Genomic DNA, 21,881 nt, shown 5'->3' with positions numbered 1-21,881 from the left:
GATACCTGGAGTGCTCATGTATTATGCACGTGAATGTCTGCAGGATGGACATAGGGAAGGGAGGAGCCGGGCTGGAGGTTACAGGGGATGATCTGAAAGAGGTTATTAAAATCATTCCTAGCTGTGATGAGTGCAAGGTGAGAGTTTCATGCCCTCATCAGAGGGGAGAACTGACAATGTTTTCCAGCTGGGAAATATCAGCCGAGGAAACTGCCTATGGGAACTAACAGGGAATAACTAATCCAGCCTGACTGCACAGCTGGGGTTATTTATGGAGGGGTGCCAAAGGTTCACAGGTTTGACATTGCCAATATTGAGCTGGAGAAGATCAAATCCCTGGTGTCAGATACTTAGAGGTAGGAGTTCCATTGGGTAGGGGGAATAGTAAGTTATGTTGACCAAAGAATAGTCTTGCAGAACTCAGCATCTATCTAAACCTTTGAAAAGAGGCCTCATGGTGAGCGGCTGACATAATGGAACTGAACTCCAGACAGCAGCTAAGGTTTCCCCAAAGTAGATAGGGCAATGGTTTGGACATATGGGTACCAAGAGGTAGAGATTTTTTAAAAATTACATGTTAATGGAAGTACTTTTTGCACAAATATAACAGAAAAAATAGATGGCACAAAATTATAAAAGATTTGTAAAGCTCAAGTCTAAAACTAACTGTTAGTTTTAACTGACAGTTTCTCTGATGACTTCATCTGAATTCCCAGCTTCCGCGCCTGAGTGACCGGGTCAAGGAGTTGGAGCTGGAATCGGATGTACTCCGGATCATTTAGGCGGCTGAGGGTATCAAAGATGAGACTTTTGAAGAGGTGGTCAAACCCAGAGTACAGGCTTCAGACAGTAGATGGGTGACGGAAGAGGTAAGGGGATCAAGAAGTCAGTGCGGGGTCCTACTGTGACCATTCCCCTCAGCAACAAGAATACCCCTTTGGATACTGCCGGGGAATATGATCTATCAGGTCATGGCAACAGTAGCCAGGCTGATGGCACTGTGGCCAGCTTTGGGGCTCAACAGGGAAGGGTAAAGTCAGGCAGTGCGGTAGTTACAGGGGACTCAATAGTTAGAGGGGCAGAAGGGAGATTCTGTGGCTGTAAAAGAGACACCAGGATGGTATGTTGCCTCCCGGAGCAGCTGCAGAATATTCTCAAGTGGGAGGGTGAATGGCCAGAGGTCATGGTGCATACTGGCACCACGACATGGACAGAAAGGAGGAAGAGGTCCAATGCAATGAGTATATAATGTTAGGAAAGAGGCTGAAGAGAAGGACCTCCAAGGTTGCAATCTCTGGATTACTCCCTGTGCCACGGGCTTATGCAGGTAGGAATGGGGTAATAGCATGGATGAACGAGTGGCTGGGACAGTGCAGGGGACAGGGTTGCAAATCCTTGGATTATTGGAACCTTTTCTGGGGAAGGGGTGACCTGTACAAGAGGGATGGGTTGCATCTGAACTGGAGGAGAACCAACATCCTGGCCAGGAGGTTTGCTGATGCTACTCGGGAGAATTTAAACTAGTTTTGCAGGAGGCTGGGAACTGGAGCCCCAGCACAGTAAGGGAAGGATTGGATCAGAAGGTAGATGCCAGAGTTTTTGAAAAGATAGAAGTGGTGGTAAAGGTGTGGGGGGGGGGGGGAAGTTGCACTAATCGGGGACAATATCACAGCTGCACTCAGGGGAGACATAATGGAGGGGTCAGACGACGAGCCCATTTGAATGTAACCCAGGAATAGGAAGGGTGCAATCACACTGATGGGAGTGCATGACAGACCCTCTAACAGTCACTGGGACATTGAGGAACAGAAATGTAATCAGATTAAGGAAATGTGTAAAAATAAAAGAGTTATTGTCATGGGGGATTTCAATTTGCCCATTTTAAACTGATATTTTTAGTGTAAGGGGTTCAGATGGGGCAAAATTTGTTAAGTGTATTGAGGAAGATTTCTTAAATCAATATGTAGATGGTCCAATGACAGGAAGGGTTGTGCTGTTGAGTAATGAGCCTGGCCAGTTGTCTGACTTTTCAGTAGGTGAACAGTGACCACAACTCCTTAGCTTTCAAGACAGCTATAGATAAGAAAAGGTATGGTCCTTGTGGAAGAGCTTTAAATTGGAGTAGGGCAAATCACGCGAGCAACGTGCAGAAACTAAGAAGCGTTGAGAACACCTTTCCTCTGGCAAGTCCACACCAGACATGTGCAGGGTGCTTACAGATCAATTGCACAGAGTACAGGAAAGGTATGTTGCTGTTAGAAGGACGGACAGGGACGGAAAGATAAGAGAGCCTTCGATGTCCAGAGAGGTGATGAATTTAGTCAAGTAGTAAAAGGAAAAGTATGTAAAACTTTCAGAAGTTATGATCAAACAAAGCACATGAGTATAAAGAATCCAGAAAAGAATTAAAGAAGGGAATTGGAGCCATGAACAGTCCTTGGCAGGTAGGATTAAGGTGAATCGCAAGGCATTCTACACATACGTCAAGAGTAAGAGTATAACTAGAGAGGGTGGGACCACTCAAAGATAAAGGGGGGATTATTTGAATACTTTGCTTCAGTACTTACCATGGAAAAGGATAAAAAGGATATGGAGGTCCTCAGTGTATAAATACGTCAGGGCATTTAGAGGTCAAGGAGGAGGAAGTGTTGGGGCTCCTTAACAGAGTTAAGGTAGATAAGTCCCCAAGACCTGATGGGATTTACCCCCCAGGTTATTAAATGAGGCAAGAGATGAGATTGCTGGGCCCTAGATCAGTATCTTTGTGTTATAGCCACTGGCTATGTCTCAGAGGACTGGTGGGTGACTAATGTAGTACAGTACCTCTGTTTAAGAAAGGATCAAGGGAAAATCCTGGAAACTATAGACCAAAGAGTCTCATATCAGTTGTAGGGAAATTGCTGGAAAGAATTCTTAGGAATAGGATATATGAGCATTTGGAAACGCATGGTCTAATTAGGAAGAGCCAGCACCGCAGGTTGTGCCTTACCAACTTGAGTTTTTTTTTGACAAAGTGACGAGAGGGATTGATGAGGATGTTGTCTACATGGATTTTGGTCAAATGTTTGACAAAGTCCCTCGTGAGGCCCACAACAAATTGGCTATCTGGATTCAGAACTGGCTTGCATAGAAGGCAGAGAGTAGTGGTCAAAGGAACTTATTCGAGTTGGAGGTCTGTAACCAGTAGAGATCTGTGCTGGGACATTTGCTGTTTGCGACCTATATAAATGACCTGGCTGAAAATGTAGATGGGTGGGTTAGTAAATTTGTGTATGGTACAAAGATTGCTGGAATTGTGGATGGTGTAGAAGACTGGCAAAGAACACAGCACAATATAGATCAGTTACAGATATGGGCTGAGAAATGGCAGGTAAATGTGAGGTGTTGCACCTTGGTAGGGCAAATACAAGGAGACAGTCCACTGTAAAGGAAAAATTCCTTAACAGTGTTGCTGAGCAGAGAGATCTTGGGATCCAAATGCACAAGTCCTTGAACGTGGCTACACAGGTCAATAAGGTAGTTAGGGCGGCTTATGGAATGCTCGCTTTTATTAGTTGAGGCATTCAGTTTAAAAGTCAGGAGGTTATGTTGCAATTTTATAAAACTCTGGTAAAGCCACATCTGAAGTATTGCTTACAGTTCTGGTCGCCCCCACTATAGGAAGGATGTTGAGGCTTTGGAGAGGGTGCAGAAGAGGTTCACCAGGAAGCAGTCTGGTTTAGAAGGCATGTACTATCATGAGAGGCTGGATAAACGTGGCTTGTTTTCTCTGCAGCACCAGAGGCTGAGGGGAGATCTGATAGAGATTCACAAGATTATGAGTGAGAGGCATAGACAGAGTGGACAGAGAGTTCCTGTTTCCCAGCGTTGAAATGCCTAATATCGGAGGGCAGGCACTGAAGGTGAGCGGGGGTAGGTTCAAGGGGGATGAGAGTCGTGAATAACTGGTATGTTGGTAGAGGCAAATACATTAGAAGTTTTTAAAGAGATGTTTGGATAGGCACACGGATGTAAGGAAGGTGGAAGGATATGTATATGGTGTAGGGAGGAGGGATTAACGCTTGGGTGTTTTTGATTTGCTTTTTAGCTTGTTCGGTACAATATTGTGGGCTGAATGGTCTTCTCTGTGCTGCGCTGTTCTATGCTGAGGTAAACAAAGTGTCCAACATTAACACCTTAGTATTTCAAATAGTTTCTGAAAATTGAACCACTCACAGTCTCAAGTGGCAGGCTTCCCAGGATGTCAATTAGAGCTCGATACATCTCCTCACCAGATCCTTCAAAGAATTTGCCACAGCCACCAACAAAGAGTGTATCACCTGTGTGTAAAACCATGACAAACCTATGAATCTGCAGACTGAACACTGGACTTTAAGACAGGCCTGCAAAAAATTACCCTTAAAATGATGCCGAAGGACACAAGAGAAACCAAGATAATCAATTAAGAAAATTCAACAGGGGACACAAAAAGTGAAAAGATTTAAACAGTGGGCAATGAAGTTTGTATCACAGTTCAACTTGCATTAAAATTCCTGTATAACTAGGGTTTAAATTAGTCAAGAATGATTTCGATACTGTTTGAACTTGTGTTTAAATCAGTGAATGTTGATAAGGGAATAATCATTGCAATCATAGCTTAAATCTCCTTGCCAGTGTGTGATTTGACTTTGGAGTACATTTTCACAATGATGCTCAGTGGACCAGTCCATTGCAGTTTATAGCTACTCCACTGACAAATTAAATGCTCCAGTCATGGGTGTACAGGAGACAGAAGTATAACTGAAGCAGTCTCATCTGTAGAGTGAAAGCCAAGCCTGGATAAGCAGTGGGGAAGCCAATAAACTGAAGCCAGATATCCTGTAATTCTTCAGAATAATTTTTGTTCATTAAAACTACCAAATAGCAGGAGTTTCCTGGTGCAGTAAAATCAAAATAGAAGTCTCTATCTGTCCTTTTAAGATATTCTAGCTTGTAACTTTTGTGTTACTTAACAGAATTTTATTTCAAATCAGATTACCAAATACAAGCTGAAACTGTGTACACATGTAAAATACTTCCAACAATTGTAGCTTCCTCCTTTATAGTACTCTGCAAAAGCCTTAGATTTTTTTAAAATATAAATTTTGTTTTGGATGTTTATTTTCTGCCTTCTGCATTAGTGTGTCAGTAGAAAAGAGCAGATTTTAGATATCCAGAAATACATTTTTCAAAAAATTAAATGTTTTCAAATTTTTATATTTTGTTGAAGAAAGTAACATATTAAGTAATAGACCACTTTTCAAATAAAGACTTGATTACTTTGTAGATATCTAGCCCAGTGCATGATTAAACAAAGAAACAGGATGATAATGATCAACAACATAATGAGTTGAATGAACTACGCTGATTAACTAAAACAGAAGTGGGTGCAGAAGGACAATCAAACTAAAAGGTGAGATTAGTCATAGTCATACTTTATTAATCCCGGGGGAAATTGGTTTTCGTTACAGCTGCTCCATAAATAACAAATAGTAATAGATTAAATAGTTAAATAGTAATATGTAAATTATGCCAGTAAATTATGAAATAAGTCCAGGACCAGCCTATTGGCTCAAGATGTCTGACCCTCCAAGGGAGGAGTTGTAAAGTTTAATGGCCACAGGCAGGAATGACTTCCTATGCCGCTCAGTGCTGCATCTTGGCGGAATGAGTCTCTGGCTGAATGTACGCCTGTGCCCACCCAGTACATTATGTAGTGGATGGGAGACATTGACCAAGATGGCATGCAACTTAGACAGCAACCTCTTTTCAGACACCACCGTCAGAGAGTCCAGTTCCATCCCCACAACATCACTGGCCTTACGAATGAGTTTGTTGATTCTGTTGGTGTCTGCTACCCTCAGCCTGCTGCCCCAGCACACAACAGCAAACATGATAGCACTGGCCACCACAGACTTGTAGAACATCCTCAGCATCATCCAGCAGATGTTAAAGGACCTCAGTCTCCTCAGGAAATGGAGACAGCTCTGACTCTTCTTGTAGGCAGCCTCAATGTTCTTCGACCAGTCCAGTTTATTGTCAATTCGTATCCCCAGGTATTTGTAATCCTCCACCATGTCCACACTGACCCCCTGGATGGAAACAGGGGTCACCGGTACCTTAGCTCTCCTCAGGTCTACCACCAGCTCCTTAGTCTTTTTCACATTAAGCTGCAGATAATTCTGCTCACACCATGTGACAGATTGTGGCAGATGTTGACAGTTTAATCTTCAAATCATCAATTCTTACACCATGGCAAAGGTGATCATAGCAACAAGACACAAGGTGATCATCCTGCACTAGCAAGGTCTCTCCCAGAAGTATCATTGCAGCAGACAGCAATTGCAAGATGTGCTATCTGAGCTCTTCTGCAGAAGCACAAAGAAATGGGCACGGTTGAGGACCACAAACGCAGTGGTCGTCCACAGAAACTGAGTGCAGCAGACTAGAGATACATCAAGCTGACATCCCTCCTAAATCAGAACAAGTCCAGCACTGCTGTCAGCTCTGAACTCACAGAGACCAAGTATACCCCTCTACAGTCCGGAGAAGTCTTGTCATAAGTGGTCTTCATGGAAGAGTTGCTACCAAAAAGCCATTCCTCTGAAGTGGAAACAAAGCCAAGGGACTCACCAACATGCAAAAGCACAAGGACTGTGCTGCTGAAGAATGGCAAGTGCTCTGGACTGACAAGTCAAAATTTGAAATTTTTGGCTCAAACAGGAGGCAGTTTGTCCGCAGAAGAACTGGAGCATGCTACATGGATGCAGACACGCAACAGTGAGGTTCCCTGCAGATCTGGGGCTGCATTTCTGCAAATGGAGTTGTGATCTGGTCAGAGTTAACGGAATCCTTAATGCTGAGAAATAAAAGTGGATTCTCATTCATCACGCAAGATCATCATGGCGGTGGCTGATTGGTCCAGCTTCATCCCGCAGCAGGACAATAACCCCAAACACACAGCAAGGTCATAAAGAACTACCTTCAGCGAAAAGAAGAACAAGGAGTTCTGCAACAGATAGCGTGGCCTCCACAGCGCCCTGGTCTCAACATCAAGGCTGTCTGGGATTACCTGGAGAGACAGAAGCAAGCCAGACAGCCAAAGCCTGATGAAGAAGTGTGGCAAATTTTCCAAGATGCCTGAAACAGCCTATCAGATGATTTGCCTATAAAACTGCACAACAGTGTAGCAGAGAATTGATGCAGAAACAGGCAAAGGGTGGTCACACCGAGAATCAGTTGATTTGGCATTTTTTTTTTTTTACTGTTCACTGCTTTTTGTAGTAGTTCTTGATGCTTAGAAACTTTTCATTTCATTATATTTGAAAACATCTTTGCTTTACAGAATTTCTTATATAAGTGCCTAAGACTTTTGCACAGTACTACTTAACAGAATTTTATTTCAACTCAGATCACTAAGTACAATCTGAAACTGTGTACTCATGTAAAATAAGCTCTCCTTGGGCTTTCAGCCAGGTACAGGTATCGATTATAACCAACATTTTGATGAGAAATTCTGCCATCTTCATCAAGGATGATGCTGGGGCATGTCGAGTCCAGCAGTATTACCCAGGCATCATCCCTGATGAAGACGGCAGAGTTTGCCATCGAAACGTTGGTTAGTATCGATAAATGTACCCGGCTGGAAGCCCAAGAAGAGTTTATTTATCATATATGCTGGGAAAGTACTCGATCCTTTTTCAAATGCAAAATACTTCCAGCAATTTTAGCTTCTTCCTCTGCATCACCAATGCTTCTAATCGATCTCCTAATCTATTGGTACTCATCTCTAAACCTTCGAAGACCTCCATTTCCCTTCCCTAAAATAAAGCCTGACCTCAATCTGTTCCAGCTAGGATGCTTCTAATAGTCAGTCTTCAAGATAAACTCTGTTTACTAGGATGTGGTGACCTGATCACCTCCAATCTTTGCCCCTTATGCCCAGCTCATAGCGCAAAAACCTGTTGAGTGTCAGAAGCGTCTGCTACTGGTAACTCTTAATCCCTACGCGTTGGATGCAACTTCCTCCCAACCTCCATCAAAAGCAGCCCCACTAGGTTAAGCACAGGTTGCTTTAAGTGCAGGCACTGCAATGGGAAGGCTATGCTACTACCCTAATTGCGAGGCTATCAGTTTGTGAGTGATTACCCACAAAGCATGGGTCCTCTTCTGCATATTTGATCTACTCCTGGTCTCAGTAACATTTGTTGTGGACTCTGAATGAAGCATTTTTTCCAGTTATTGAAGGAGAATGTCTGCCCCCTGGGTTAGGGATAAGGCCATTACAATGCATGCTGAGAGGGAGTTAAAATTATCAGCGCCAGTAGCAGCACCAAAATGGACATGAAAAGAAAAGTTTAATCAGCTCACTAGATGGAGGCAAATATATTTCAGTCTATCCCATGTTAAACTGGTTGAGACAATGAAAAAGGAGGTTGGAGTATGTTAGGCGGTAGATTGGGCAGCATGATCAGAGTTTTAACTTCTTGCCTATAGCTCCAAGCTTGTTTAAATAATATTGAGAGGAGTCAAGCCTTATTCATAGCAAGGGTTGAATTAACAATAAAATGTTCACAAATATTCACAACATCTTGGTTCCCAAATAAAAAAAATCAGTGAAGTTGCAAAAATCTTCACAGCAGGGTCTACAATCTGCAGACAAATATCCAACCACATTCTATAACTGAAGTCGTAATTATAGAGCATTAGTGAGATCACCGATGGAGTATTCTCTATAGTGTTGGCCTTGGATTTAAGGAAGTATGTTAGTACTCTGGTAGTCGTTCACAGGTTTTCGAGATTAGTACCTGAAAGTATGGATTTTTTAAAAAAATGAGGAATGGCTGGAAAGACCAGGATTTAGCCAATGGAGTTTCAAACAGCAAGAAGGGTCCTGGTGGAAACATAGAGGATCCTGAGGGATTCTGCCATGGTGGACGTGGAGAGTATTTCCTTTTATGGGAAATCTAAAACTAAGTGTCTTTGAAATTCTCTTCACTGTAAGTGGCAATCTTCCTTCTACCACAAGTACCTTTTGCCTGTAAACATAATGTTGCTAATGCTGGAACATACTGTTCACATTTTATGCATCGTTACTGGAGGAGATGATGAAGAAGACTACTGACTGAGCACATTGAACTCTTACTTTTATACAAGTGATTAAGACTAATAATAAATATCTCCAAAATCCTTGATACTCTGCAACTCGTGTATTAAGTGCCTGCTTATAAATTTCAGAAAAGACATTACTAAGTCATGGAAATTTTATCATGCTGTGCTCAGAATGGGATGCCAAATAACATGCGGAGTCTCTTCAAGTTCAAGTTTATTGTCATTCAATGGTATACATATATACCGCCAAACGAAACCCCCATTTTACCTTGTCATAGCCCTTGCACTTTACTACGTGCTATTCAAGAAGGCATCATCTACCAAAGACCCCACTGACAATGTTGTGCCATCTACATGCAGCTACTGTCGAGCAGGAGGTACAGAAGTCTTAAGTCTCACACCACCAGGTTCAAGAACGATAAACTTGACTTTGATTTGTCTGCATGCACTGCAATTTCTCTGCAACTGTGGCACAATATTCTGCATTGTTTTATTTCTCATACCTCAAGGTGTTTATGGCACAGCCTTCCTCTGAATGGCACCCAAAACAAAAAGCTTTTCACTGCATCACAATACATGTGATAACAATAAAACAATGCTAAGTGGGCTGCCCCCAGGAAAATGTGATCTACATGTGGCTGAGCCAGTACCCGAATCACAACCAGGATAATCTAGCCAGCTAACAAGCATTGTGCTCAGTCTCCTCAACTGTTGCCAATACTGCCCACCTCCACCCGCAGAACAATTACTGACACTCTTCCAAATCACTGCTGCTATCTGTGATTGCTACTTCTGACCACATCTCCCTGCTGAAAGACAACACAAATTAACCACGATTGCTGTTTCTGATCCCCTTTTGCTAATCAATACAACCAATACCTCATCAGTTCCAATCCTAGCCATTAACTTGTCAACAATCTCCAATCTCCAACCTCAAATTCAGATTCCCATTTCCAGCTGGCTCTCTTTCAGATTTACCCAAGTTGATACTGAGGTCTTCTTGATTGCAATCTCACCACCTTATTATACATTGCTTCCATCCGGTCCATATAAATGAGGCCCCGGACATCACAGACAGGGTGTCCTTGAATTTACTAACCAGGGATCAGGGTGTCCTTGAATTTACTAACCAGGGATTGAATTGATTCTTGGTGCCACAGCTCCCATCATCAGTGCAATTTCAAGTCTATGTGCCCTCCTTTTGAAAAATTAAACGCTCCATTAATTTGGATTAGCAGTTTTGAATTTTATTACACTTTTTTTTAAAAAACACAATGGTAAGCAATCAAACTGAAAAATGTTTTCACGCAGATTTAATCTAGCAGATACAAAATTCTTAAGGTTATCAGGTCTGATGGGAAAACACTGATTTGAACATCAGATCTTGCTGGATTGGTAGTTAACCGAGACCAAGGTCACAATCTCAGAATCAAGTTGATTATTACTGGCATGTATCGAGACATTCGTTAACTTAGCAGCAGCAGTTCAATGCAATACATAATATAGAAAATAAATAAGTAAATCAATTACAGAATATATATCAAAGAGACTAAAAATCATGCAAAAACAGAAATATATATTAAAAAAGTGAAGTAGTGTTCACGAGTTCAATGTCCATTTAGGAATCGGATGACAGGAGAAGAAGCTGTTCCTGTATCACCGAGTGTGTGCCTTCAGGCTTCTGTACCTCCTACCTGATGGTAACAGTGAGAAAAGGGCAGCCCTGGGTGCTGGGGGTCCTTAATAAAGCCCTGGTGCCTTTCTGAGACACCACTCCATGAAGATGTCCTGGGTGCTTTGTGGGCTAGTACCCAAGATGGAGCCGACTAAATTTATCACCCTCTACAGCTTCTTTTGGTCCTGTGCAGTAGCCCTCCCCCATAGCAGACAGTGATGCAGCCTGTCAGAAGTGATCTACTTCCCAGCGTAGGTCAGAGTGAGTGCCACACTACCCAGGAGTGGGTAGGATACTAAACCTCAGGTAGGTTTAAAAGATTCTATGGCACTATTCTGAGGAGGAACATGGCAGTTATTTCCTACAGTATGATGAGTAATGGTGAATCCATGTGAATGGTGGCAGAGAATTAGCAGTTGACTCTAGGAGACTCGATGGCTAAGAACATTCCCTTCCCCAATGACGGCGAGGCTCCAGCACGTGAATGTCAAAGACGGGGCAGAAGCAACAGCAACCTTTCAGCAGAGAGTGCCAAGTCGTTGATCCACCTTGCTTCTTTCTGGGGATCACACTAGCCTTCAGTTCACTTCCCTCAAAGAAAAAGCTGAAAGCACTGGATCCAATAAAGATAATACAACTAGACATCAGATGTAGTAATGCAAAGATGCACCCCGGATCTAGCTGTATTTTTAGACAAACTGGCATCTTACCTGAAGATCTAGAAAAGTAATAACACATCTAGTCCATAAAAAGAATAGTTCCAATCCAGCTACCTCCCTGTCTACTCTCAATTGACAAAACAATGGATTCAGCAGTGCTTTATTGGGTACTTTCTCTCCAATAACCTGCACACAATACTCAGACTGGATTCCAGCAGGACTGCTTGGCTCCAGACCTCATTACAGCCTTTGTTCAAAGAGCTGGTGATGACAGAGTGAGTGTCTGTCCTTGATATCAAAGCAGCATTTGACACTGTTATGTCAAGGTGCGCTGGTAAAATTACAACCAAAGAATATCAAGATGCAAAGAAAATCACTCCAATACCTTGCACAAAGGAAGCTGGTGGTGATAGATTACAGCTCAGCATTCAACACCATCATCCCCTAGGAGGGAGGGGGAGGGGAGGGAACGTCGACTCAGACCATGAGAGGCCTGTGTCGGGCATTTTCATGCCTTACAAGGCGCAGATTGGAAGTCTGTGTGGGGCGCCACTCCTCTAGAGCAATGTGAGATTAAGTGCCTTGCTCAAGGACACAAACATGCTACCACAGCTGAGGCTCGAACTAGCAACCTTCAGATCACTAGATGAACGCATTAACCACTTGGCCATGTGCCCAACACAACATCATCTCCTACTAATCAACAAACCTGGTCTCTGTATGCAACTGGATCCTTGACTTCCTCATTGCGAGACCTCAATCAGTGCAGGTCAATAATAACATTTCCTCATCACTGACAATCAACACGGGCAAACATCAAGGATGTGTGCTTAGTGGACAGGACTATTCTGTCTACAGTCATGACACAAACACAATCTACTAATCTGCCAGGGACAACACCATTGTTGGCAGAATCTGAGATGGTGACGAGGTGGCATACGGGAGTGAGATAGATCAGCCAGTTGAATAGCAACAATGCCCTTGCATTCAACGCCAGCAAGAACAGGAATTGATTGTGGACTTCAGGAAGGGAAGTGGAGAGAACACACACCAGTCCTCACTGAAGGGTCATCAGTGGAAAGGGTGAGCAGCTTCTAGTTCCTGGGCGTCAACATCTCCAACAAACTTCTATAGTTGCACAGTGGAGAGTATCCTGGCTGGATGCATCACAGCCTGGTTTGGGATCACCAATGCTCAAGAATGGAAAAGCCTACAACAAGAGGTAGATACAGCACAGCCCATCACAGGAAAAGCTATCCTCACCATTGAGCAGGTCTATAAGGAGCAGTGCCACAAGAATGCAGCATCCATCACCAAAGAACCCAAATATCCAGGTTATGCTCTCTTCTTGCTGCTGCCATTGGGAAGGTGGTACAGGAGTCTGAAGCCACACACCACTAGGTTCAGGAACAGTTACTACCTTTCAAACATCAGGCATCTGAACCAGCGTGGTTAAGTTCACTCACCTCAGCAATGAACTGATTCCACAACCTATGGACTCAACAACTACTGTTCTTGGTATTTTTTTTTGTATTTATAGTTTGTCTTTTGCACATTGTTTGTTTTGTCAGTCTTTGAGTGCAGCTTTTCGCTTGCATTTCTTTGTTTTACTGTGAATGCCAGCAAGAAATCTCAGGGTAGTATGTAGTGATATTGACATACCTTGATAACCAAAGTTACTTTGAACTTTAAGGTTCTAACCTGTGCTCAACACGTTAATGCAATCATGAAGAAAGCATACCAGCAGCTCTACTTCATTAGAAATTTGAGGAAATTTGGTATGTAACTAAATATTCACAAGTGTACCATGGAGCACATTCTGAGTAGTTGCATGGAGGTTAGATCAAAAGCAGCTGAATAGGTTGAATCTACCAACTCTATCACAGACACAACCTCCCCCATCATCAAGGGCATTGTCAAAACACAGAGCCGCTAGAAGGTAGCATCCACCATTGAGGATCCTCCCCGTCCGGTACGTGCCTCTTATTCATTACTGCCATCAGGCAGGAGGTAGAGGAGCCCGGGGACTCACACAGTACTTCAGGGACAGCTTCTTCCTTTCTGCCGTCAAATTTCTTAATGGTTCATGAACCCATGACAGTAGCTTACTGTTCCTCTCTCACATAATTCATTAGTTTATTTATTGTAACTTGTGGTAACTTTTATATTTTGTACTGTTACTGCAAAGCAACAGCTTTGACAACAGTGATAATAAGCTTATTCAGGTTCATAGGAAATTCCAAAGGCCAACCACTTTCAGCTGCTTCATAGATGATCTTCCTTCCATCATAAAGTCAGACAGTGGCAGTGGTAATGGCCAAACTAGTCGACCCGCTCTCCCACATTCCCTAAACATATAAATGTGAGGCCTTCCGCTGGTCGTGTCCTAGCTGTATACACAAGCCAGGGCAGTATTATATGGAGAGCAAGCAGTCTCCCCCTCTCTACGCAGCTGATGAATCCAAAAAAAGGGCAGAGACCAAAACAGTTTGGCACCAGCAGCATCGCTGGAGTTGCCAGTCAGTGTTGAACTCAATGTAGGACAGGTCTGGATTTTCCCAAAGCCTTCCCCATGAATGGGTATAGTTCGAAGGCAGCAGAAGTTTGAGATCAGTTTTCCTTCTCTCAGATGAGCTGCCAACTATGGCTGATGAGCCCCATCTGCCTGAAGCGACTCGTTTTAAAGAGCCAGTAACCTGCTTTTGCCCCTTTCTCCTGTCAGTAGAAACAGTTCTGCTGGGTTTAGTAGCTATGCTCTACATGAATGCCAGGAGCTGGACTTGATCATCAGAGGCTGTTTGAGATTTTGAGATGCACACCATTAGCAGCATTTAACAAGTAGTGGGAGCTTATCCTCATTCATTCCTCCCCACCCCCAGCTATGGTAAGGAACCACATATAAATGAAACCTAGCAATACTTACTTCTTAATGTCACTAAAAACAATTACTTGATTATTATCACATAACTTCCATTAGAGGTATATAGTGTGAGCTAATTGGTTGTGTTTCCTATATTATGGCAAAATCATGACTAAACTATTTTCGTCAGTTGGATTTTGTGAAGATTTTATACAAATTAAAGTCTATCTTTTTAAATAAAAACTTAGCATGTACTATTCACTTGCAAATGTAAATCATTTTACATGAGAATCAAAGTAGTTCCATTGATTCAGCTCAGACCAGAACTATCTGTAGGTTGAAGGATGACATTGTTACACTGGCAAGGGAGGTTCCAACTACACTCACCAGTGAATACAGCTGGTGCTTCAGTACCATTTTCCTTTGTCACATAGTAGCAGATATGTCCTGATGTATGACAGGGTGTAAAGAGGCATTCCACATTCAAAGAGCCAACCTGAATGGTTAAGCACAATAAAAATCTTGCAGTTAGTTCAAATTTTAAACATAAATCACTGTATTGATTATTAAAAGAAATACTTGTATCCTCTTCAAAACAATATTGTTTTAATCACTCAATCAAACTACAGATGAACTTTATAGAAAACAGGTTTAGCACAGAGAAAATAACCTGTTAAGGAAAGTGAAACTAGGGGAGATCGGATGCAAAATATGGCCCATAAAACAGTATATTTTTAAGCCCATGAGCGCCAGTCACTTACTCACCATATCTGAAGAGCTTTTGGCAAGGCTGCTGGATGTGCCAACACCCGAACAGAAGAGGGTTGGGAGAGGGGAAAGCAAGTAGAACTTACTGCAATCATTATTTCCTGCTAATCAGATTGTCATCAAGCACTCTACAGGCCTGACCAGGTAAAGCTTGGAATTGTGCCCATTTATCAGCAGTCCCTCCAGCAAAATGAAAGATAATGGAAAAATTGTTTTTTGAGAATGCAATTTAAAGATTATTTGAGTCCTCTTCATAACTGCTACTGAATGTAATGCACAGAAGCAAATAAATACTTTCATTACACTGTGATCTTGGCTGTAAAAGAAAGCTACAGCAGTAATCATTAGAGGTGCATGTGAATCTTCCAGCACCCCTTCATAGATATCAGTGTCTACCTGGAACTTTTTCTTATGCGATACTTTGCACGTGAGAGCTCCAATGCGGTCATCACCACCGTAGACGTGGAGGCCAGGTACTTTCTTTAACAGATCCACATTCCCTCCAGCATGGTCCCTGAAAACAAAAATACACCACAATTATCATGAAAACCAGATGTAAATGATAAAAGAAAATAAGCTTTGCTATCAGTGTGGAGTATAGTGGAAATGAGTTGCGACGGTTATAAAGGTGAGACAGCACTGGGCAAATAGAAAGCTGACATCTCGTGAGGTTATCCCAACAATGCACCATCCTGGTGTTGGTTTTCATTTATCTTTAACTGCTGTCAAAAAATTCAAATGCTTAGATGGGAGACCGTTGTGGATTCAAACTAACTGGATATACAATTCTCTATTTCTTAGCAATTTAGTATCGTGTTCTATGGTGATACAACTGTGTCAAATCGCATTGATTCAGAACAGATCTTTTAGCTCAAAACTGAGCAAACCCCGAGGCACAATGAACCACCTGTAGTCGCAGAAATATAGCCCACAACTATCAGTAGCCTATTGGAACAGCACATCCCTCACTCTACCACTATAGCAATGCGTGCTTCAACAAGGAATTCACAAGGCCAGGTCCACACTAGGGATACCTAAAACAAGGTGCCAACCTGGTAAACATGCAGCAAAATGGCACAGCACTGCACACGCTTCACAGGCCCTTGTTCAACCTGGAGCTTGACTGCTATCTGTGCAGAGTTTGTACGTTTTGTATGTGACCATGTGGGTTTCCTGCAGGTACTCTCATTTTCTCCCACACCTCAAAACACAGGCTGGCAGGTTAATTGGCCAGTGTAAATTATCCATCGTGTAATGGGACAAAGAATTGATGGGCATGTGAAAGAATAAGTTGTAGGGAATGGAACTGATTGGAATGCTCTGAGGGCTGGCATTGGCTCAGGGACCCAAAAGGCCTCTTCTACCTCAAACAAATGGACAGAAAAGTAATCCCACAACCAATTGCTCACATCAAGCTCTACAGAATTCCCACATTTAATCATGAATGGTACTTGGTAATCAAATTGCCAATGAGAAAGAAAAAATCTCAAGAACAACCACGTCCCCCATGATGGCAAGACCCAGCACGTGAGCACTAAAGATAAAGGCTAACCGTTTATAAACATGATCAGCCTGAAGTGTTAGTCCATCCAAGATTACAGCCAGCAAAGAAGCCAATCCAATTTACTTCATCTGATAACAAAATTTATGAGAGCACTGGATACTGCAAAAGCAACAGGACCAGACAAAATCCCGTTTTTTTGTACCGAAGACTTGCTTTCCAGAAATAATTACGCCTCTAGTCAAGTTATTCTAGTACAGATACGACATTGGTACCTATATGACAATGTGTAAAATTTTCTAGGTATATACAGCTTGCAAAAACAGTACAAATCCACACCAGCTAATTACTACCTCATTAGTCTAATCTCATTTTTCAATAAAATGATGGAAGGTGTCCCCATCGACACTCTCCAGCAAGATTCACTCTGTACTAACCTACTTACTGAAACCATTGCAGTTTCAACAGAATCATTTGGCTCTAGATCTCATCCCAGGTGGTTCCAAACATGGAAAGAAGAGATGAATTCCACAAGACAGGTGGGATGGTCTATAACTATAAACTATTATGGAGCTCTGGCAACGCTGAGAGCTTGAACAGGGTGGGACTGCAGGGCTTCAGTTATGAGGACAGACTGGTCAGAGTGGGCCTGGTTACCCTGGAGCAAAGGAGGTTGAAGGGTGATCTTACAAACATTTACTAATCATGAGGGACATAATACAGCTTAGATAGTCCTAGCTATTTTCCCCAGGGTAGAGCAATCTAAAACTCTAGGACTTAGGTTTGTGAGAGGGGAACATTTAAAGGGGACCCGAGAGGCAAATTTTTCTGCACAGAGGGTGCTTGGTATATGGATTAAGCTGCCTGAGAAAAGAAATGAGTTGCAAAGATAAAATATTTGAAGGCATTTGGACAGATACATGGATAGGAAAGGTTTCGAGCAATATGGGCCATGTGCAGGCAAATGGGACCATCTCGAACAGGCATCCTGGTTCGGATGGATGAGTTTGCCTGAAGGGCCTATTTTGGTGCTGTAAAACTCTACGACCCTTTGAGAGTCATCTTTTAAACAAAGGAAACTGGCTGTGGTTGTGAGAGGTCAACATTCCAGCCCCAGGATATCACTGCAGGACTTCCTAAGGGTAAACTCTTGCTTAACTATCTTCAGCTGCTTCACCGAGACATTCTTTCCACTGTAAGTTGTGAAGTGAGGATGTTTGCTTGCGGTGGCACAATGCTTAACTCAGCAAATGAAACAGCCCACCTTCAGGTATGGCCTGTAAGTGACAGGCAACACTTGTGTCACATAATGAACAACCCAGTGGCACTAGCATTGCCAAGTTCTTTCTCAACAAATTTCCAGAAACTCATCAGGTCTGGCCACATCAATGTTATGGCTACAGGAGCACTGGGCATGCTATGTAAGCTACTCACCTTCTGACACCCAAAGTTTCCTCACTGTCTGCAAGGCACAAGTCGGGAATGTGATGTGATGTGATGGGATGGAATACCCTCTACTTGCATGGATGAGTGCAGCTACAACAACACTCAAGAAGCTTGAGTTATCAGTCAAAGCCATTGGCTTGCCTGATATCCCATCCACAACTCTGAATAGGTCTTACCCCCACCACTGTGGCTGTACAGTAAACCACTTACAAAACTCATGAGTTGATTTCCCATGGTACTCTGCCAGCACCTCCCAAAAACCAATCTCACCATCACTACTTGTAGCATTCCCTCGAAGGACTTGAAGACACATACCGTACTGACTTTGAGACAATGACACTGTTCCTTCACTGAGTCTAAATCCTCCATCTATGTCCTCACCAGTGTTGTGGCTGCACCTTAACCAGAAGGCCTGTGGTCGCTCTCTATCACCTTCTCAATATCAATAAGTGAAAGGCAATAAAATGTTACCAGCATTGCCCACATCCTGAGAAATGATAAACAAAATGCACATATGAAAGCAGTATACAGACTACAGTAGTTTTCAAATAGGCCAACTAGCAGATCCTTGTAGCTTTAGTCAGATTACAAGACTTAGCTGGTTCTTCTGCAAGTTCCTGTTCATCAACTCAGTCCCTTCATGCATGGTGATGAGCTTCTGCTGAGTTTATCTAAAAGTCCTTTGGTTTCCTGTGTTTTATTGTCTGAACGTTTCTATCCCGAATTACAACTTTGTCTTTTCTTGCCTTCTTACTAATCCAGCCTCCTTCCTATCTAGATCCAGAAGAGGAGTGGAAAACAGGAAGAAGCAACATTAGTCCAGATGATCAAATACAGAAACACCAAGACTCGTTAATAAACCAGTCGGAAGTTCACCACCGACAAGGACAAACACTGCTTGACCCACTGGGTTCCTCCAGCAATTTGTTTTGTTCCTGCATCTGCAGTCTCCCGAGTCTCCTGTAGTCAATTTCAGTATCTTGTTCAACACAGCTGAGCTTCAAACCATACTATGACCAAATCGTGCCATTACCACCTGAGCAACATTACTTTCTATCACTCTGTCCTCATTTCCATTGTTTATTCTGCTTTAATCTCTCACGTTAGCACGGGGGATGTGGGGAATACAAGAGCACAAATGCGCATCAATGTCAGGGTATATTTTTCACTCCTGTGCAAAAGTTTGCTTTAAAGAGCTTGCTTACCAGTGGTGGTGTGTGGTAAGGACAGAGGTCAGTTTTACTCCATGTTTCTTAACTGCTTCAACTACCTAAACGAGGGAAGCAAAAGCAAGATAAGTCATGAGAGACCAAACCTTATTTGTAATGTTTGCAGCATTTGTTCCCAAAAATAAACTTCAGCGATATTATGTGATATACAAAGGAAACTGAAACGTTGCCTGTTAGAGAAGACAGGCAGAAAGTAAGAGTATTAGTGATTTAATCAACTTCTCATCCCACCCATAGGATCAGCCAGAGGACTTGCTACCATTACAGATTTCCCCGTAGTTTATGAATTCAGAGAACTGAAATTCATAATTATGCCCGTACAATATCCTGCTCCCACTAGTAGCCCCTGAATGATCCTGGGGGGGGGGGGGGGCCCAAAGAGAAGAGAGAAGAAGGGCTGAGGCTGACATCCTACCAATAGGCTTGCAGCATTTCACAGAGACGGTGTTTTGAAATGTCTGGTACAGCGTACTAGGTACAGAGTAGTAAATATTATAGGTTAATACTGGGTCTGATCTTTGAATGTGCTTTTTCCTCAGCTGGCCAAAGGCTTTTGGTGCAGCTTGATGCCAATGGCCTCCCAGTGTAATTTAATGACAATTCACCATTGCTTCTAGGGCTAATCAGAGTCTCTCTGTGGACCTTTATTGTCAGGGGACAGTGATGTGGTACAGGAGCAAATTTGTAAGACTTTTTTTTTGGAAAAAAAGGGATGTTTTATATATGGTTCACTTTCTTACACACTTCAGTGCAAGTGTTAATGCTTACTTGAGCTCAGCCTATAATCATGCACCTAAAAAGAAAAGTGATGTATATACTGCAGTCCAATGACAGAGGCTGGAAAGATCTTGGTTCTGGATGGGTGGTGACAGTGGGTGAACACATTCCCACTCCACATGTAGATTTACTTTACAACAGGAGAAATCTTGCTGGAGTGAAGGTTAAATACCTCAACAGCATCATTACCAAATATGGAAATGATAATAAAACCAAACTGGTGGTTTTTAACCCATTTGCCTTCTGTGCCTTGACAGCAGACCCCAGACAACTTGCTTTCTGAGGCAGCCATTCAAGTTGTGTATCAATTGACAGAAATACGATACAAGTTCATTGCCCCTCTCATTTCTATACTTAGCACATTTTAAGTAAGCATACTGTGGCGACCCACTTTCTAGCACACACAAACCGGCACGCGCTGGCAGAGAGGCCGGCCCCAAAAAGGGCACCAGGCCGTCTTCACCAGCGGGGGAAAATCCCGCGCACGGAAAGGGTCTGCGACTATGCATTCCCCACAGCAGTCCTGTCCAGGGAGGGCGGGAACAGGAAGGCTTTAAAGCAGGCAGCGAAGTCTGAATAAATCTTTTTTTATCACAACTCTAACTCACCGATTACGTGTGGTTATTTTAGCGCTGTGTGTAGCACACCGCTACAATGCTATATTAATTGTTAAAATAAATTCGGGTTCAAACTCACAGCACTGGGATGTCTGGAAATCCCATCTTTTCACAGTGGTCCTGCTCTACAGATGACAAACTGCAAGCATCAATCTTCACTTTTTTTTAAAAAAACTGAATGTCACATGGACAACTGATTGAGCTCTTGGTTGAGAATTACAGACCTAACTGGTTAAAATATGTATATATTTTTTTTCCACACTTGCCTTCTTTGGCTCCACTGGATCCACTATTGCTGCTTCTCTGGTTTCATTATCAATGAGAAGATACATGTAGTTATCCGTCAGCGCTGGCAACAGCTCAATCTTCATCTTGGCCTTGATGAGAACGTCAGATTTTCTAATGGCCTCTCCAGAGTAAAAGTAATATGAACCTGTGAATAAGTAAGGAAATAAACAAAGATTAAACTGTACACATTACTTCTGAATATTATTTATTTATTGAGTTACAGCTTGGAAAAGCCCCTTCCGACCCTTTGAGCCGAACTGCCCAGAAACCCCTAATTTAACCCTTGCCTGATCACGGGACAATTTACTATAACCAATTAACCTACCAACCAGTACATCATGCAGTCATGGGGAGAACACTATATTGGCTTCTGCAGGAACTGAACTAGGATTGCTAGTACTGTAAAGCACTGTGCTAACCGTGTTGCCCATGGTCAATTAACTGCTAAAAATTGTCAATGTATTATACTTTGTATGGGGGCCTCTAATTATATGTGGAAAACAAATTGAATTAATCAGAAGTAATATTTTCTCATGTGTTTAATTCCCCGGCAAAATTTTCCATTCTCCCCATCTGAAAGCTTAATTTTACCAGGGCAATTTCCCAAAAATACACACCTTTAAAGTAGATTGAGTTTTAATGAAGGTTCTTTCACGTCCTCACTTCAAACTTTGAGAAAGGCCAACAGGAAGATCTCTCACCTCTCCAGAATATTTTCAGAATCATTTTTAAACAAAAGGGTGAAAAATTATAGAAGTTGGATTAGGTAAGTAATTCCTGTGAAAAGTCTAATACTAGGTTAGATAAGTAGCTCCCTTTTTTGGACATAATCTCTATGAATACTATTCAGACAATAAAGCGATAAGACATAGGAGCAGAATTGGGCCATTTGGCTCATTGAGTCTGCTCTGCCATGTCATCATGGCTGATCC

At 42.5% G+C, this 21,881-nt stretch overlaps 1 protein-coding gene across 5 annotated transcripts in view; it reads right to left on the bottom strand.

Moving 5' to 3' along the window:
• The window catches only part of hagh (hydroxyacylglutathione hydrolase), a 45,043-nt gene that overhangs the window by 15,420 nt on the left and 7,742 nt on the right, over positions 1–21,881 (bottom strand). For 3 of the 5 annotated variants that reach the window (XM_063058884.1, XM_063058880.1, XM_063058883.1), the window contains exons 2-6: positions 20,924–21,094; positions 19,244–19,304; positions 15,488–15,605; positions 14,711–14,819; positions 4,216–4,319 (exon numbers count right to left, since the gene is read on the bottom strand). In XM_063058884.1, the coding sequence (XP_062914954.1) occupies positions 4,216–4,319; positions 14,711–14,819; positions 15,488–15,605; positions 19,244–19,304; positions 20,924–21,032 (501 nt within the window). In that variant the 5' untranslated portion in view covers positions 21,033–21,094. Of the gene's footprint in view, positions 1–4,215; positions 4,320–14,710; positions 14,820–15,487; positions 15,606–19,243; positions 19,305–20,923; positions 21,095–21,566; positions 21,653–21,881 lie in introns of all 5 variants that reach the window. The other 2 variants (XM_063058881.1, XM_063058882.1) reach the window with 1 other exon arrangement.

Source organism: Mobula hypostoma, chromosome 9 (genome assembly GCF_963921235.1).
Source record: "Mobula hypostoma chromosome 9, sMobHyp1.1, whole genome shotgun sequence".
NCBI lineage: Eukaryota > Metazoa > Chordata > Chondrichthyes > Myliobatiformes > Myliobatidae > Mobula > Mobula hypostoma.
This window is presented reverse-complemented; position numbering and strand designations above follow the sequence as displayed.